Source organism: Dendrobates tinctorius, unplaced genomic scaffold (assembly GCF_039654945.1).
Source record: "Dendrobates tinctorius isolate UK_male_01 unplaced genomic scaffold, ASM3965494v1 ptg000127l, whole genome shotgun sequence".
NCBI lineage: Eukaryota > Metazoa > Chordata > Amphibia > Anura > Dendrobatidae > Dendrobates > Dendrobates tinctorius.
The window spans coordinates 20729678-20749441 of NW_027361795.1; the positions used below are offsets into that span (position 1 = coordinate 20729678).

The following is a 19764-nucleotide window of genomic DNA, read 5'->3' on the forward strand; positions in this document are numbered from 1 at the left end:
GTGTGGTGAGCACTTTGAACCCCCAAGTGCTTCACAGAAGTTTATAACACTCGGACGTGAAAATAAAAAAAATCATTTTTTTCCACAAAAATGATATTTTTGCCCCCAATTTTTTATTTTCCTAAGGGTAACAGGAGAAATTGGACCCCAAAAATTGTTTTGCAATTTGTCCTGAGTAGGCTGATACCCTACATGTGGGGGTAAAACACTGTTTGGGCGCATAGCAGAGCTTGGAAGGGAAGGAGCACCATTTGACTTTTTCAACTCAGAATTGGCTGATCAGACGCCATGTTGCATTTGGAGAGCCCCTGATGTGCCCAAACAGTGGAAACCCCCAATTCTAACTCCAACCCGAACCCCAACACACCCCTAATCCTAGCCCTAACCCTAGCCCTAACCCTAACCCTACCCCAACACACCCCTAGCCCTAACCCTAGCCCTAACTCTAATGGAAAAATGGAAATAAATACATTTTTTTTATTTTATTATTTTTCCCTAACTAAGGGGGTGATAACGGGGGGTTTGATTTACTATTTATGGCGGTTTTTATGTTTGGCGGCTGTCGCACGCTAAAAGACGCTTTTTATTGTAAAAATAGTTTTTGCATCACCACATATTGAGAGCTATAATTTTTCCGAATTTTGACCCACCGAGTCATGTGAGGTCTTATTTTTTGCGGGACAAGTTGACGTTTTTATTGGTACCATTATCGGGCATGTGAAATTTTTTGATCGCTTTTTATTCCGATTTTTGGGACGCAGAATGAACAAAAACCAGCGTTTCATGAATTTCTTTTGGGGGGGGTGCGTTTACACCGTTCCGCGTGCGGTAAAATTGATAAAGCGGTTTTATTCTTCGGGTCAGTATGGTTACAGCGATACCTCATTTAGGTCGTTTTTTATGTTTTTGTCGGTTTTATGCAATGAAAACTATTTTATATAAAAAATAATTATTTTTGCATCGCTTTATTCAGCGAGCTATAACTTTATTTTTTCGCTGATGATGCTGTGTGGCGGCTCGTTTTTTGCGGGACAAGATGACGTTTTCAGCGGTACCATGGCTATTTATATGCGTCTTTTTGATCGCGCGTTATTACACTTTTTGTTTGGCGGTATGATAATAAATCATTATTTTTTGCTTCGTTTTTTATTTTTATTTTTTAAGGGGTTCGCTAAAGGGGTTAACTAATGGGACAGTTTTATAGGGCGGGTCGTTACGGACGCGGCGATACCTAATATGTGTACTTTTATTGTTTTTTTTTTTATTATTTCCAAAAAATGGATTTATTGGAGGAATATTTTTTTTTTTTTTCTAATTTATTTGGCGATTTTTTTTTAATTATTTTTACACTTTTTTTTATTTTTTTTTTTTACTTTATTAAATAGTCCCAGGTGGGACATCACTGTCCTGTGACAGATCGCTGATCTGTCACATCACAGATCACTGTGACAGATCAGCGATCTGACACAGGCACTGCAGAAGGCTTCCTCATGCCTGCGCTTTGCGGGCACTGAGGAAGCCAGCTTCCGCAGGCCCCCGAAGGCCCCCGTCGCCATCTTGGATTCGGGGGCCTGGAGGAAGGGAGTCCCCCGCAGCAGCGCTGCACATTGCGCTGCTGTGGGGGGCTCAGGGAAGCACGGAGGGAGCCCCCTCCCTGCCGATGCTTCCCTTTAACCCCCGGTGCACCGCGATCGTGTTTGATCGCGGTGTGCAAGGGGTTAACGTGTCGGGGGCGGTCCGTGACCGCCCCTGACACATTGTGCCGGGTGTCAGCTGTGATAATCAGCTGACACCCGGCCGCGATCAGCGGCGCTCACCACGTGGGCGCCGCTGATCGCGCCGACGTACTATCCCGTCCCCGGTCATACGGGCCCGGGTACCGTGGACGGGATAGTACGTCGGATGGCAGGAAGGGGTTAACCACCATCCGTAGAATCCTGCATTGCAACCTCTCATAGATTTTTCTCTGCTGTTCACATCCAGGGAGATTAGCTACTGTGCCATGAGCTGTAAACTGCTTTATTATGTTGCACACTGTGGTCAAAGGAAAATCAAGATCTCTGGAGATGGACTTGTAACCTTGAGATTATTGAAATTTTTCATCAATTTTGATTCCCAAGTCCTCAGACAGTTCTCTACTCCATGCTTAGGATGGCACAGACACACAGTGCAAAGATTGAGTCCACACATCCCCTTTTTGTCTGGTTTCAGGTGTGATTTTCATATTGTCCATACTTTACTTGCCACAGATGAGTTAGAAAGAGCTTCACATGCTTGAAACAAAGCTGTTTACACACTATTTTGGAAAGGTCGAAATATATATTTCACTAAACAAGATCTAAAAACACTAAAGCAACAAACCTTGTGAAAAAAATGCGCCTGTCTCTTAACTTTTGGCCACAACAGTACTTCTTAGCAAATATGTTGGTTTTATGCAGATAAACTCTTTTGGATTTTCCTAATTTGAGAGGGAGCTCATGTTACAATACACTTGTACTTTTTTAAACATACACACACATATATATATATATACACACACACACATATACACGTGTGTGTATGTGTATATATATATATATATATATATATATACACACACACATACATGCACGTGTGTATATATATATATATATATATATATATATATATATATATTAATATTTCTTTACTGGTTCATATTCCTGTAAGCTTGTTTATCTCTTTTGAATGAGCATGCATATGCATGTTCTTTGTATCCCTCAGGGTTTATCCACAAACTGACCTCCTATACATCAGCTAGAGAACTAAATCCAATATTTGCCAGAATCTGCCTTTGCTTTTTCTCATCCTATGGGAAATCTTATAGATCCCACAAGCTCTCCAACCACCACTCTGTATTTATTGATCCCTGAATACGGTTCCTAACAAGCCCCTTTTAGTGGCTTATAGATTTCTACATTTGCCCAAAATCAATTTTAGAACTGTGGTTTTCATTTGTTTATTAGTGGGTGTGGTTTCAATGTGCTAATTAGTGGGTGACTAGTCCTGGGGGTGTTTTTCCTCAGACTAATGTTATCACGCTCCTGTGGGTGTGAGCGACATAATTTGCAAGTGCAATGTAACTGCTGGAATTTTGAAAATCTCTATCTCCCTAGCAATGCGGAGTTGAGCCAGCAGTGTTGAGCAAAGGGGAGTTGAGCAGCAGTGACGCAGGGCACAACTAGCCCTAGAAATCTCGCGCCTGTGTCCTACATCCCTGCTGCCTCCCTGGGGACGTACAGTGTACCACTGAAGATGGCTTTACTACACGTTACTAAGGAGGCAGAGGTTTACAAGGAAGCAGTGGTGATGCCACTCTCGCAAATCAAGTCACTTATGTCAACAGGAGCATGACAACATAAAACAGTGGGATGGTTAGGCTAGGCAAAACAACGCCAGCACAAGTAGTCATCCACTAATTAGCACATCGCAACCACAGTTTTAAACTTGTTTTTTTGGTACATGCCGAACTCAATAAGCCAATACAAGGGGCTTGTTAGTAAGGGTATAAAGGCATCAATAAATACATTATGGCCGTCTGGGGAACCTGAGGAAGCTGTCAGTATCCCTTTAACATATTTTAATCTTACCCATAAAAGCAATTTCATTTTTGTGAAGAAGTTCAGGTAGTTTTGGATTTTCAGAGGCATGACCCCATCCAGCCCATACAGCCTAAAAATAGAAAAAAATATATATATAGATTGTAAAACATCTTATACATTTGCAAAATTCTACCTTCATTCTTGCGTTTTCAGAAAATTGCACATGATGCATGCAATGGAAAGGATCTTCTAAAGCAGATACAAAAAATATTACCTGTACTGGAATCCTTTTTGCAATATCAAGAATAAGCTCAACGTTTGCATAATTATTATTATTTGGACCTCCAGGAACAGGTACATAATGATCTGCCATTTTGATATACTCTGAAACATACAAAAAAAAAGTTTTAACTTATGTCCAATTATTGTCTTAAAGTGAGGTGTGTGAAAATTCCTTTTTCTTAAAATTGTACCAGGTTCTTAGTTTATAGAAATAATCAACAGTTGAAGCATATATGCGGGTAAGGGAAATACTTAAATGTATAATATGTAAGTTAATACGTAAATACCTTTATTTATACAAAATGTCACAAAATAAATCCAAAGAAATAGGCTGGAACATATGTTGGTAAAAGTGCAATATGTGGGTGCACACTGATACTGCGGCCATTTAACAGACAGAATCTAGGATCAAAAGAAAATGAGCAAATACCCTGCAGTAAGTAAATATTAAAATAAGCATTGAATGTTGTTTTAATATTTAATATTCATTTACTTGCTAAAAAGGTATTTGCTCATTTTGTTTTGATCCTAGGTTCTGTGAAAACGTCAAATTACCAAACCCTTAAAATTATGAGAAAACATGAAAAAAAAAAAACCAATAACCTCATACACCCATACTATGCCAAACTTACCTACATAAAAGCAGAGAAATTTCTCCGAATATATAAAGATAATTGCAAATACAGGTATCAATTGTAGTAAGCATGTGAACTAGTAATCAAATTAAATGTCTCAAAGCATGTGTAGAAGATTAGAACCACCGTCAATATATGAATCCATCACCAAAACAACCATCAGTACATGAATGCAGCCTCAGAACCACTGTCAGCACAAAATCAGCTAGTACAGTAATACAGCACCAGAACTACCATCAGTAAAGGAACGTATCACCAGATCCACTATCAGTACATGAATACATCAACAAGCTTAGTACAGAGTTGAAATGTAATGTCAGGTCATTGAATTACATGAACCTACAACTCCAAGTATGTCCCTAACAATGTTAAGGAAATACTGGGAGTTGTCGTTTCCAGCCATCATCAGACTGTGGACCATATAGGATCCACAGTAGTGATGACTTGCGGGCTGTATCACTAATAATCTTTTGACAAGCAGGTACCTTATAGATTACATATTTTCTAATTTAAATCATTCCCATCCCTTTTATCTCCATGTAGTAAATAGGCCATGATGAGATTTCAGAGCCCATAGTTCCAGCCTTCTCTGTTCTCCACTTTTCTTCCTGACAAAAAGTGCCCTTAAAAATAAAAGTATCAATAGAATGCTCCTTAAAAAACAATGGCCTCAACAATATCCTCCCTTATGCAGGTCCCATCTTCAGTGTCTCACCTTGCTCCCACCTTTCGATACTGCCATCCCATGTTCTCACTACTCCATGCTTCCCCCACCACTCCATACTATCCTTCCATGCTCCAAAGACTCTATACTGACCCCCCATGCTCCCGCAAACTTCATACTACTCCCACAGCTTCATTCTGTCTCCCCACAACTTCATACTACCGCCTCACCTCTTCATACTGATCCCTCGCACTGGCACCACGCCATAATGTCACTCCCACCTCTCACTACTGCCCTATCTTCATAACACAAAACTCACAATAACAACCACCGCCTGCAATAATATGACATTTAATCTTCGGCTCCTCCATGGAGCATTTACTGGTTGACTAGCCAACAATCTCCGCTGCCTCTGCGGCACGACATTGACTATGTGACATGCTTCTGTATGTCAGAGAAGGAAGCTGTCAAGAACTCCTCTGCCCCTGTTCCCCAGTGTTCAAGAGTATTCGCGTCTGTAAAACGTGAATACAGTTGAATGTAGAAAGAATGCCACCGGCTGGGCTGCACAATGGAAAAAGCAACTGCAAACAATTAGATAAACACAGAAAATTAATAACTGATTAAAAATTAAAATTTGCTATGTACCTGCATTTGCTTTCAGGTCTTCTGGAGTTACCATAACCACAAATCGAATTGCTCTTTCATTTCGGAACATCTCATAGGACCATCGTCTTATTGATCTCATGCATTTAACAGCAGCTATACCATTATTAGCGATAAGCACCTGTTGGTACAATACAGAAGTTATTCAGATCTGTCATTGTAGTTCATATAGATGCATAAGGATAAATGAGCGATAAGAAAGCAACTTTTAGGAGAAATATACCTTTTCAATAACTTTATTTCCTCCAAAACGAGTGACAAATTCTGCTGGTGAAGCCACAGTGAAATCTCTCTGCAAATCTATTTTTTTTCGTTCACGTCCCTGCTTGACTAGATGCAATCCAGACATGCTAGGCCTGAAGACAGTACAACATTTAAAAATTAAACACTAACAATACATGATTGGAGGTAAAAGAGTTAATTCCAGCATTTCACACCCTGGTCTTAAAAAAATGGAAAATTAAAGCATATGACCGCCTCAAAAAAGTTTTCGTTTTCATATACAATTTAAGGTTGTGTTCAGACAACCGTATTAAAAAAGAAAGTCATGTCCACAAAATTGTAGATGCTATTGACTCCATGTATGTTGTGTACTTGTATAGCGGAGTTCAAAGGTCAGGTCCACACTTTACACTGTTCCAATGAAAGATAAGTGATTTTCAGGCTACGCTCATACAAACAGATAAAAAAATAATGTGATCCGGATGGTATCTATTTTTATACATCGATAGTTATTAAAATTAACAAGACCAAATACCATTTCCTATGTTAAAGAATTGGAATCTGATTTTGTACAAAAGAGAAAAAAAGTGATGGCACTCACCGTTCAGTCGTGAAAATTCTTTATTAATTAAAAGGCATTGGCACGGGAGGAACGTACAGAGAGTGGACAACGGCTGTTTCACGCACTTGCACTTCAATGGGTCCTGAGAATTTTCACGACAGAACGGTGAGTGCCATCAGTTTTTTTTCTCTTTTGTACAAAATCAGATTACATGTTTGCTTTTCTGGATTGAGCACCCGTTCAGACGATATTTTGGCGGCCGGTCCAGGTGTGTGATTTTCAACTTGAATAGCAGTCATGGAACTGCTTTGAGGTTAAGGAGCAGTGCCGAATCTTCTGTCTCTCTTATGTATAAAGAATTGGAATGTAACCATAAAAATCAAATGATACTGAGTTGATCCGATTTTTCTTTGCACCCAAAGACTTTAAAAGGAGAGCCTCATCTGAAATATACAGAATATTAGAGCATGCTGCGATATCTTTCACAAAGACATTCGGGGGAAAAAAGGTCATCTGATCAGCCCATTGATAAACAATAGTCCGAGTGCTGTCCGATTTTTTCACGGACAGCAATTGGACCAAAAATAGGATTGTGTGAATGTAAACTCACCAGAAGAAGAATCACTGCACGAAATACGATAAGCTATGGGCTCCATGGTTAGGCACACCAGACACGCTCGTACGAGATAGCGTTTTATGGAGCCTTTTGGTGGCAAATTTAAGATCATTTAGTAATTAGTGAATGAGAGTATTTTTCTTATTGGAATTTGTCTTACTTTTGCAAGATACTGCTGATATTTGATATATGTCCTTTAGTAGTCTGGTATGTTGACCAGCAGATCTCATTATATTGAGTTATTTCTGTGTTAATATATGACTGAATTGTCTTGTTCAATTTATTAACATACCTAATAGTTTATTTCGCCTTTATATTTCCGATGACGCATTTATCACATATGGAAATATAGGGTCTATGTTGACGAGGGGATCTTTTTTATCTGTATTTGGTTTATTTGAAAACTTCAATTAAAAAAAAATTACTTAATACAAAAAAGAAAAAAAAAATAAATCACAGCATGGTGTTGCCAATGTGGAAACCAAAAGGTCCCCATTCTAGTCAAAGAAGTCCCTCTGATGCCATGCAGGTCCGTCATGGGACTGATCCATTTTCTTTAGAAGATTTGCTTTTCTGCTCTTTACAACAGATGGAGTTCACACTAGCATTGAGAGGTCTGGATTTCTCTTTGAAGGATCCCCACGGTTCGGTGGAGGGCACCATTTTGGATATAAATACTGTTTTACATTGATTTATTGCTAACCCTAAAGTCCTGAGGTGCCAACCCAGACTAAAATGTGTCAAAATACACCTGAATCACATATAGTATCACAGGTGTGGTGACATAGTACATTAAAAAAATTGCAAAACTGCCCCATAGAAGGTATAAACACTACTCCAGCTAATGACAACTCCAACCCTACACAAATAAATAAACAGGAATAATACTGTTGCTAAAAAACTGTGTTGATAATACAAGTCCATATCCAAATTATGAGAAGGTAATACTGCAGTATTGCATAATAGTCATGCAAGTGAACAGGTATTACATGCAAATTAAAATTATTGTTTCCAATGTTACAATGACTTATTGTTACTAAATATTGATTAAATTTTTTTTTCTGCATGGGATAAATGACAACCATTTTATAGTTCCGGACATTATGGATACTAAAATACCTCTTAGTTTTTTTGTATAAAGCATTTCTGTCTCTTAGGCCGGTTTCACATTGGTGTTTTGTTGCGCAGTGTTTGTGGCTATCTTTAACAAGGGGGGGGGGGGCGCATGGTCTTGCGCTTGCACGCGTTCTCGTGCGCATGTGTTTTTTCAAGGTGTGCGCCTTTGCGCTTCAGACGCAACCTGTTGCATTTTTGGGTCTGCCAAAAGGTGTCAAAAAAACGCATGCGCACGGAATGCGACAAAATAACGCATTAGTCTATAGGAACGCAGGCCCAAAAATCGGTTTTGATCAGAGCCAATGTCATGACTCTGTTTTCAGTTGTCCCTGCCTGATTAAAAAAAACCTGTATGAAGGTGAAGTGCTTCTAATCAATGCAGGAGGAGAAATCAGATGCGGCGGTCTTCTGGCTCCTCTGTCGTGGTAAACCAGTGGCACTTGAAACTGCAAATGATGCCAGTCCTTCTGCTACTCTTAGAAATCCAGGAGATCTAGGGTTGCCATGTAGCACTTTTTGAAAAGGAGCTTCACTGGCGTTCCCACCATTTCCATTTTGAAATGCTTGAATTTTAGACATAGATTCAAGTCCTTTAGGTTCAAAATAGCCAGGAAGGAGAGGTATGGTTTATTCACTAGAGATATAAAATAAAGGGCTGTAGAATCCTTTCCCCTTTTGTGATTCCGGGACAGCTGAAAAGACCCCCCTTTTGCATTAAGGAAATAACGAAGGACTGGATACGTATGACTAGAAACCTTTCTGAAAGGGTGAGAGCTGAATTCTAACTTTAATCCCTAACCTATTGTGTTTAGAATCCATTTGCTAGCTGAGATTTCTTGCCAGGCAGGAAGAAACCTTTTTAGCCTACTTGGAGCCTGGCATTATTGCCAACCAGAGCTTTTTGGGGTGTCAGCGGGAATGGAATCGAACATGAAGCCGGAAAGGCTTTGCTCTTGGGACTTTCCATCTTGGCTGTCTGGTACTTGGGTACAAGAACTGTCTCTTTCCTGATGGATCAAAGAATCATCTCTGAAAGAAACTAGGGGGGAATCCTTCCATGATGACTGCTGCCTTTTCCAGCATCTTATCCAGGACTGGCCTGAAAAGGAATTTTCCTTGACAAGGAATGCCACATAATCTACTTCTGACTGAAGATCACCTGACCAATTTTTCAACTAAAGAGCCGGACGTGCCGAGCTATACAAGGAGTAAGAGTGGGCTATAAGCTTTACTGCTTAGGCCGAGGGATAGGCTAAGAAATCTGCTACTTTGAAGAAGCCATCAATGATGAAACATGTTGGGGAGGCAGGAACACAGAGAAACACAACACAACAAACGTGAAAAAATACTCTGCTGTAAAGAAAAAATTTTTCAACCATAAACAAAGATGATAGCAAAACAGGGTATTTAGTTGATACGTTTTTTGCAAAAAAATGTATGCTAAGCCGCTCTACCAACGCCAAGGTATACCCATCAGAGCAGTCCCTAACCGATGTATTTAAAACCTGACCATGTGAACAGTACCTATATGAGCAGGGTTCAGAGAAGCAATGTCTGTTGTGGACATGCTGTGTGAGACGGCTTTATATGTGCATGGCCAACATGAGAGGGGTGGAAACCTCCTAAAAACTTGCAGACGCAAGAAACCAATTCTAGTACTCTGATTCTTCCAAGAACAGTGTGGAGTTCTGGAAGCAATAGGTCACTCAGGATTTTATTTAGGGGTATGCAATTACAGGGGATTTTATTTAGGGGTATCTGACTACAGGGGGCCAAATACAAATGAACATCACAATTTTCATATTTATATTTTTAAAATAAATAGATAACCATGTATCATTTCCTTTACACTTGCTCCTTTGTGTTGGTAGATCACATAAAATACATTTTAAGAGGTTTTCCCATGATCTAAGCACATTTTAATTAAGAGTTCTTGGAATAAAAATAAGTTTCACAATTGGACGTGTTAAAAAAAAATATTCCTGTACTGAGGTAATATTATAAATGTGACCCTACTATATACAGCTCTGGCAAAAATTAAGAGACCACTGCACAAATACCGTATATAAAAATCAGCTTCTCTACATGTCTGACAGCCATTACATTCCAGTGTCAGTAGAATTCCAACCAGAGTACACCTCATTCTACTTAATGTGCTTCTGATTAGATGATCACCTGAACCAAATCTTATTTAACAAAGGAAAGTATAAAAAAAAACCATGCTGTAGTGTTCACAATCCTCTTGCAATAGGAAAAGTTGGATGGCAAAACAAGTGCTATTAATATCCCAAAAGTAATAGGAATGAATAAATAACTTTTAACCATGCCAAAGGAGTTGAAAAGAAAAGTCTTGAGTGAGGAAAATAAGGGCTCAATTCTGGCATTACTAGCAGAGGGATACAGTGAGCGTCATGTTGCCTCTATCCTTAAAATTTCTAAGACGGCAATCCATTACAAGACATTGGGGACAACAAAGCTACAGACCGGCAGAGAGCGAAAACGACTCTCCACTCACCGGGATGACCGTCATCTTATTCGAATGTCACTCAGCAACTACAGGATGACATCAAGTGACCTACAAAAGGAATGGCAAATGGCAGCTGGGGTGAAGTGCACGGCAAGAACAGTTCATAACAGACTCCTAGAGGCAGGGCTCAAGGCATGTAAAGCTAGAAAAAAGCCTTTCATCAATGAGAAGCAAAGGAGAGCCAGGTTGATGTTTGCCAAAGACCATAAGGATTGGACCATAGAGGACTGGAGTAAGGTAATCGTCTCTGATAAGTCTAAATTTTCATCTTTGCCCAACACCTGGTCGTCTAATGATTATATGGAGACCTGGAAAAGCGTACAAACCACAGTGTTTTGCACCCACTGTGATATTTAGTGGAGGATCGGTGATGATCTGGGGATGCTTCAGCAAGGCTTGAATTGGGCAGGTTTATCTTTGCAAAGGACGTATGAATCAAGCCGCATACAAGGTTATCCAGGAAAACCGGTTGATTCCTTCTGCTCAGGCAATGTTCCCGAACTCTGAGGAATGGTTTTTCCAGAAGGACAATGTGCCATGCCACACAGCTAGGACAATCAATGTGTGGATGAAGGACTACCAAATCAAATCCTTGTTATGGCCAGTCTAATCTCCAGACCTGAACCACACTGAAAACCTCTGGAATGTAATCAAGAGGAGGCTGGATAGTTACAAGCTATCAAACAAAGAAGAACTGCTTACATTTTTGTACCAGGAGTGGCATAAGGTCACCCAAAAGCAGTGTGAAAGACTGGTGGAAAGCATGCCAAGACGCATGAAAGCTGTGATTAAAAATCAAGCTTATTTCAGAAAATATTGATTTCTGAACTCTTCCTGAGTTAAAACATTAGTATTGTTGTTTCTAAATGACTATGAACTTGTTTTCTTAGCATTATTTGAGGTCTGCAAGCACTGCATTTTTTGTTCTTTTGACCATTTCTCATTTTCTGAAAATAAAAACAAAGTTTAGTGCTTGGAAATTCGGAGACATGTTGTCAATAGTTTATGGAATAAAAGAGCAATTTACATTTTACTCAAAAATATAACTATAAAGAGAAAAATCGGACAAACCCGAAAATTTTGCAGTGGTCTCTTAATGTTTGCCAGATCATGATCAAACTACAGTATATTCCTGCACAGTCAGTTATGGTTGTGTATGACCGTGCAGGATTATGGTCTGATCATACCACATCTCCTGGTAAGGAAACGAAGCAAAAGAAAGTATACAGACATTATAGCATGGGATTGCAACTGATTCTTTTTGTGAGATAAAAAAAATTTCCCTGCCTGTTTTTATGCAACATTTTACCTCAAGGAAAAAATAATTTGTGATCCCCTGCTGTCCTGTCTGTATTCTCTCTTTGACTTTGTCCCCTGCCCAGGAGCTGTGGTATGATCAGACCATGTCCCTGTATGGTCAGACACAGCCATTACACAGCAGGGGCACATTTATAAGATTATCCCAGCACAGTGGCATTTTTTTTTTCTTTAAACGCATCAAATTGTGGAACTTATTATTATTCAAAGGTCTATGGATTAAAATGTTGATTTAACTTAAAGGGGTTTTCCCACAAACAAAGATAAGTTTGAGGGTGTTATGTGAAAAACTGTGGAAAGGTACACGAGGTAGGGTAAGTTCACACAGGGCATTTTTGCTGCGTTTTTTTCCTGCAGCAAAACCTGATCTTCTTGGCAGGACAGAAGTTTCGTCAAAAAGGCAGGTTTAGGCGTGTTTTTGATGCGGATTTGGTACAGATTTTGTGCGTTTTTTTCCTCTCTTTGTCCATGACTTTTTTCAACACCCATTCAAGGCAATGGGTGAAAAACGCTGCAAAAATGCTGAAAGAAGCGACATGATCCATGTCCAAAAAACGCAGCAAAGCACAAAATCCTGATGACACAAAAAAAACAATGTGTGTGTATGAGATTTCAGAAATGTCATAGGCTTTGCTGGTACTGTAAAAAGCAGCTGAAAATTAGTATAAAAAACAAGGAGCTGTAAAACACAGGCAACAGTATGAGAGACTGAAGTCTTAAAGGACGTCTGTCACTGACAAAACTGAACCTGAACTATTTAGACCTTCATATAGGGGACTTAGCTTCTAAAAAAATCACAGTTAATGAAGATTTTAGTAGATGTGTTTTAGAGAAAAGGTTTTATTATGTAACCAAGTAAATAAGTGAACTGCAGTGCAACCTTGGCGTGGCCAATGGCTTGGTGAAGCCCCCTGAATACAATCTTCCACCCCATCCCTTATGGAGACTGGCAGCGCTGGTTTTGGAGCGCTGTCTGATCTATCCCAGCCCTGAATATAATGACGCTAAGATGGCTGAGCGCTTGCACACAGTGTCAGTGTGTGTGGTGACGAGCTCTCATCTTTCTCCTGTGTACAGCATCTATTCCCTACACGCCAAAATACAAAGCATTGGTTGCTGATGCTTACAGGAGAGGGATGAGAACCTGCACCCATCAGTGTATGTTCGCTCTCGCCTTCCTTTCCTGTGCATTGTGGCCGACAGCTGCTGTGTGATCCTGTGAGTAGTGAGCGGCTGCTACACACAAGAGAGTGAGGTCAAAGCGCACCTGCAATGACAGCCCCTTAACAACGGTAGGTATAGCCTAAATAGTACGCATAACAAATCATAAGGGTGCTACATCATGTATGAAAACGACAATACCAAAGAGGAGAAGAAAGCCCAATACAGGTAAGATATTCATACCCAATTAATAAATAGAAAATGTTTTATTAACACCAGTAAACAAACAAGTCAAATATAAAAACATAAATAAATCCACACTAGATAAGGCAACCATAATATTAGTAACAATACAATGTGCTGAATATTCATTTACGATCTCCTGCAGTAATACAAGACTGAAATCACTTCTCCCATACGCCTCCAAGCTACTGGAACAACACGTCTACCTTGAGCTGTCCTCCCATCTCTCTTCTTGCTCCCTCTTCGACCGCTTACAATCTGGCTTCCGGTCACACCACTCCACTGAAACTGCCCTTACTAAGGTCACCAATGACCTCTTAACTGCCAAGAGCAAGCGACACTACTCTGTCCTCCTCCTCCTGGACCTGTCGGCTGCCTTTGACACAGTGGACCATTCCCTATTATTACAGACCCTCTCATCCCTCGGCATCACAGACTTGGCCCTCTCCTGGATCTCATCATACCTAACAGACCGGACATTCAGCGTCTCCCACTCACACACCACCTCCTCACCTCGCCCCCTATCTGTCGGAGTCCCACAAGGTTCAGTCCTTGGGCCCCTGCTGTTCTCTATTTACACCTTTGGCCTGGGACAGCTCATAGAATCTCATGGCTTTCAGTATCATCTTTAAGCTGATGACACACAGATCTACATCTCTGGACCAGATATCACCTCCCTACTAACCAGAATCCCTCAATGTCTGTCCACTATTTCATCCTTCTTCTCCACTAGATATCTGAAACTCAACATGGACAAAACAGAATTCATCATCTTTCCCCCATCTCACGTGACCCCCCCTACGAACCTATCAATTACAGTAAATGACTGCCCACTCTCCCCAGTCCCACAAGCTCGCTGCCTCGGAGTAATCCTTGACGCTGATCTCTCCTTCAAACCACATATCCAAACCCTTTCCACTTCCTGCCGACTTCAACTCAAAAATATTTCACGCATCCGTTCATTCCTCACCCAAGAATCTGCAAAAACCCTAGTCCATGCCCTCATCATCTCTCGCCTTGACTACTGCAACCTCATGCTCTGTGGCCACCCCTCAAACACTCTCGCATCCCTCCAATCTATTCTAAACTCTGCTGCCCGACTAATCCACCTGTCCCCCCGCTATTCCCCAGCTTCTCCCCTCTGTCAATCCCTTCACTGGCTCCCAATTGCCCAGAGACTCCATTACAAAACCCTAACCATGACATACAAAGCCATCCACAACTTGTCTCCTCCATACATCTGTGACCTCGTCTCCCGGTACTTTCCTGCACGCAACCTCCGATCCTCACAAGATCTCCTTCTCTACTCCCCTCTTATCTCCTCTTCCCACAATCGCATACAAGATTTCTCTCGCGCATCACCCCTACTCTGGAACTCTCTACCACAACATGTCAGACTCTCACCTACCATCAAAACCTTCAAAAAGAGCCTGAAGACCCACCTCTTCCGACAAGCCTATAACCTGCAGTAACCACCGATCGACCAAACCGCTGCACGACCAGCTCTACCCTCGCCTACTGTATTATCACCCATCCCTTGAAGATTGTGAGCCCTCGCGGGCAGGGTCCTCTCTCCTCCTGTACCAGTTATGACTTGTATTGTTTAAGATTATTGTACTTGTTTTTATGTATACCCCTCCTCACATGTAAAGCGCCATGGAATAAATGGCGCTATAACAATAAATAATAATAAATCATATGTAAAGAGAATAAACAAAAGATGCATCAGTCATCTATATACAAAGAGAGAGATCACGATGCATATGCCGAGGTGCCTAGTAACAACCTGGCACAGTGTATACAGGTGCTTGGCCGTAATTAAACTTTTCACTAAAACCTACAGTACTAGTATGAATTTTTATACAAATATCTAAATAGTTCAATTTCAGTTTTAGGGGTGACAGACTCCCTTTAATACTAGAAAGTAATTTTAAGAATGACAGAAAATAAATCTGGGAATAGAAGCAGATAAGACTTTCAGGCATTGCATGGACAGAATTCACACTTACGTGCCGCTGACTGACCTCAAATATCTGAACTTCTACGCTTGATACCTTCATGCCTTTCCATTTATAGCAAAAACCTGAGTTTTATGTCCTTGGCTTATGTTATTGTTTATCATCAGGTTTACAATGTCGTGGTTTAACATCACTCCAAGACTTCTCCCGTTCTGCGCCAATCCTCTGGAATGCTCTACCCCAAGAAATCAGGACTATCCACAATTTGCATAGTTTTAGGCGCTCCCTCAAAACACATTTGTCAAAGTCATTTTATGTGCAAGTGTGCGTGTGTAGCCCATTCACTATCTCCATCCATCCCTCACTCCCTCAAGATGGCTGGACCATCATTGTAAATACATCACTGTAAATACACACCTGTGCTTTGTATCTCCCCCACCTCATTGTAGATTGTAAGCTCTCATGAGCAGGGTCGTCTAATTTTGCTTTAATTATTGCATTGTTAACGTAGTTACTTATGACTTGTGTTTTGGAAATGTAAAGCGCTGCAGAATATGTTGGTGCTATATAAATAAAGATTATTATTATTATTATTATTAAATGTGGTGCACACTTATTGGTAAAGTGCCTGGATGAAGAGTCCTCAATTCCCAAAGCACTTATAAATATCTTTCTAGTTATCCAATGAAGGCATCACTCCTAGAATACGTTTCTCTTTTATGACACACAAGTACTTACCATCACTCTATGATTTGACATGACACTTTACTAAGAGAATTCTCACTGTTAGCCATCAGCAAGGCCCACGGCAATGAGATAACCCGCCTGATTTTATTCCAAAGCTAAAGAACAGCTTATGCTACCAGTGTGCCCATAACTGCAGCAAAGAAAGTGTTGGAAAGTTCACATACCGCATTTGCAACGCAAGGTTTTCTTGAAAGCTAGATAAGCCCATGTCAGAAATGGTGTCTGAGGATATAGAGGCTGGGGAAGAAGATCGCTCCTTGTCTTCTAGAAGGTCAATTTTAACCATGGAACTAATTTCATCTTCAGAGTTGTCCTCCGATACAGACCCAATAATGAAGCGGGAATGGCAATTCAGATCCAATATTTTCAAGTTAGGTTTAGCTTCCTCCATTTTTCTGCAGGACGGATTAAAAAGAAAAATCAAGAGGGTCAATATGAATTAAAGGAGCTCTCCCAGCATGTTCTCCGAGTCCGCTCTAACTATGTAGTGAAAGTGTATTAAAATACTTACTGATGGCAGATTTACCATTTTTTCAGCATCGGGTTTGGTCCTCTTCTGGACCACATAACTTCAGGTCAGACTAGCAGGCTCACAAACCGCTGTCGCTGCACACAGTGAACACCGAGGGTGCGTCACATCTGAACAGCAGCCAGAAGAGGACCAGAGCGATACGAGAAATCAGAGAAAGTATTTTAATACACACACTTCTGAAGGAATAGGGAAAAAAATGCCTGGAGAACCACTGTACCATCTGACATAGTGCAAGAGGTGCACATACTGTAGGTTATACTTCCAGGCAACAGATTACAGTTACAGTGAATATCCTTTATGAGCTTAGTGTAAATTTTACAAAAAAAATGATATTACTTACAGCAGAGTAGCTGGATCAGTCAACAGGTTCTGAAATAATTCTGCAGGAATAATATGAAATAGAGAATGAGATGAAGGAAATGAAAGAAGATCTTGAAATATACAGTCTGGGAAAAACATATACAGTAGTTATTATTATTTATTCTTATAGTGCCATTTAATCCATGGTGCTTTACATGTGAGGAGGGGTATACACATAATAAAAACAAACAAGTCACGACTGGTACAGGAGGAGTGAGGACCCTGCCGGCGAGGGCTCACAGTCTACGAGGTTAGATCTCTCAATACTTCATGAGAGCAGAACAGAAATACAGCAGGAAACCCAGCATAGAAATACAGCTGCGACAGGGGAATGGTCTGGGTTCACACACAGCACATAAGCAGGGCAGAGAGTCACACAGAACGAAGAAATAAGACAGTTGGGGTACGCAGCAAGCGGGGAAAATGCAGAAGGCCGAAGAAAACATTTGAGCCAGTGTATGCCTCATAAGCCCCATTAGTGCATATAAACACCACAGAGGACTGCCTTCTAGGAGACAGAACTTACAGAGGGGCAGAAAGACTATTCCCCATGCAGTGGTTGATGTTCAGTTTTCACTTAAAAAGGGATTGGTGACATAACACAACTTTAAAGGGAACCTGTCACCAGGTTTGGCCAATACGAGTTACGGCCTTTCAGGGTTTATCTACAGCATTCTATAATGAAGTAGATAAGTCTCCGATCCGAGTTTTATTATACTCACCCAGGGGGCAGTCTGGTCCGATGCATGTCGCAGATCCTGGTCCAGCGCCTTCCATCTTCTTGCGATGCCACCCACCTGCTTCCTTCATGGCTCCCCGGCATCACGCTTCTGCGCAGGCATACTTCTCTTCCCTGTTGTGGGCACAGCAAAGCACACCTCTCTGACCCTTCCCGGCGCCTGCACACTGCAGTACTTTACTCTGCCCTCAACAGGTCAGATAAGTACGCCTGCGCAAGAGCACGATTCCGGGGACCCATGAAGCAAGCAGGTGGGTGGCATCGCAAGAAGACACGAGGCGCCGGACCCGGGACAGCGACACCCATCGGACCGTGAGTATAATAAACCTGGTGTATGTATCAGCCAAACCTGTTGACAAGTTCCCTTTAAGCAATTGACTTGGGAGGAGTTACTGTACAGACCTATACCTGATATAATGATACACACCCAGAAACCAATCCAATGGCGGATCTTAATAGGGGCGGATGGGGCGGTCGCCCCGGGCCCAAGGTTTTTTGGGGGCCCAGGGGCGGGCTGGGCCGGGTGTCAGAGAGGCAAATGCCCCCCGGGCCGCTCCCCCAGCACCTGTACAGTGCCGGCCATGCCCTGTGCTGTGACGCTGCCGGCAGCAGACAGCCGCCCACGTCACATTCTATGAGGCCGGGGCCGGGAGCTGTGCACGGCCGTCACCTTGACGGCTGCTCAGCTCCGGCTCCCTCCGGCTGTACTTCCGGGTCAGATGTCGGGCGTGCGCGATGACGTCATCGTTCACGCGCCGACATGTCCCGGAGGATGCTGAAAGCAGAGGCGCTGCTGGGAAGCGAGCCGGCTGTGAGGTAAGTATGGGGAACTTTTTTTATTTTTTTTTATTTATAAAATGAATTAAGTGGGGGAGGGGGTGAGTGGGGGCTGTACACAATGAAGGGGGGGGTGACTGGGGCCTGTATATGATGACGGAGGGGGTGACTGGGGGCTGTATATGATGAAGGGGGGTGACTGGGGTTGTACAGGATGAAGGGGGGATGAGTGGGGGCTTCACAGGATGAAGGGGGGTGAGTGGGGCTACACAGGATGAGGGGGGGTGACTGGGGTTGTACAGGATGAAGGGGGGTGACTGGGGTTGTACTGGATGAAGGGGGGATGAGTGGGAGCTTCACAGGATGAAGGGGGGATGAGTGGGGGCTTCACAGGATGAAGGGGGGATGAGTGGGGGCTTCACAGGATGAAGGGCGGTGAGTGGGGCTGCACATGATGAAGGGGGGTGAGTGGGGCTGCATATGATGAAGGGGGGGTGAGTGGGGCTGAACATGATGAAGTGGGGGATAAGGGGACTGCACATGATGAATTAAGGGGTAAGTGGGACTGCACATGATGAATTAAGGGGTAAGTGGGACTGCACATGATGAATTGGGGGTAAGGGGGACTGCACATGATGAATTGGGGGTAAGGGGCACTGCACATGAAGTGGGGGTAAGGGGGACTGCACATGATGTGGGGGTAAAATTAACTGCACATGATGATGGGGGAGTGGGGCTGCACATGAAGTTGGGGGGGAAGGGGACTGCACATGATGAAATGGAAGGGGGGATAAGGGGCTGCAAATGATGAAGCGGCACTGCAGATGAAGTAAGTGGGTGATAGGGGACTGCAATGGATGAAGTAAGAGGACTTCAAATTAAAGTGGGGACATTAAAGTAGATCCCCTATGGCCAGGATCACGTTGGGCGATTTTGTGCGTATTGGCCGTAGGCCTACAGCTTATGTGCAACGTCTTTTTAGGCCATGTCCACACGTGGTGGAATGGTGGTGGGTTTTCCGTATGGACCCGCAGCAAACCAAGTGCTGCGGTCCGTACGGCTGTCAATTCCCGCACGGGG

At 42.1% G+C, this 19764-nt stretch overlaps 1 protein-coding gene across 2 annotated transcripts in view; it reads right to left on the reverse strand.

Annotated features, from left to right (window-relative positions):
• ACACA (acetyl-CoA carboxylase alpha) overlaps positions 1-19764 on the reverse strand; it is a 624740-nt gene that overhangs the window by 585682 nt on the left and 19294 nt on the right. For both annotated transcript variants that reach the window (XM_073542564.1, XM_073542565.1), the window contains exons 2-7: positions 17149-17188; positions 16441-16671; positions 6031-6163; positions 5790-5928; positions 3835-3944; positions 3609-3690 (exon numbers count right to left, since the gene is read on the reverse strand). In XM_073542564.1, the coding sequence (XP_073398665.1) occupies positions 3609-3690; positions 3835-3944; positions 5790-5928; positions 6031-6163; positions 16441-16667 (691 nt within the window). In that variant the 5' untranslated portion in view covers positions 16668-16671; positions 17149-17188. The remainder of the gene's footprint in view (positions 1-3608; positions 3691-3834; positions 3945-5789; positions 5929-6030; positions 6164-16440; positions 16672-17148; positions 17189-19764) is intronic.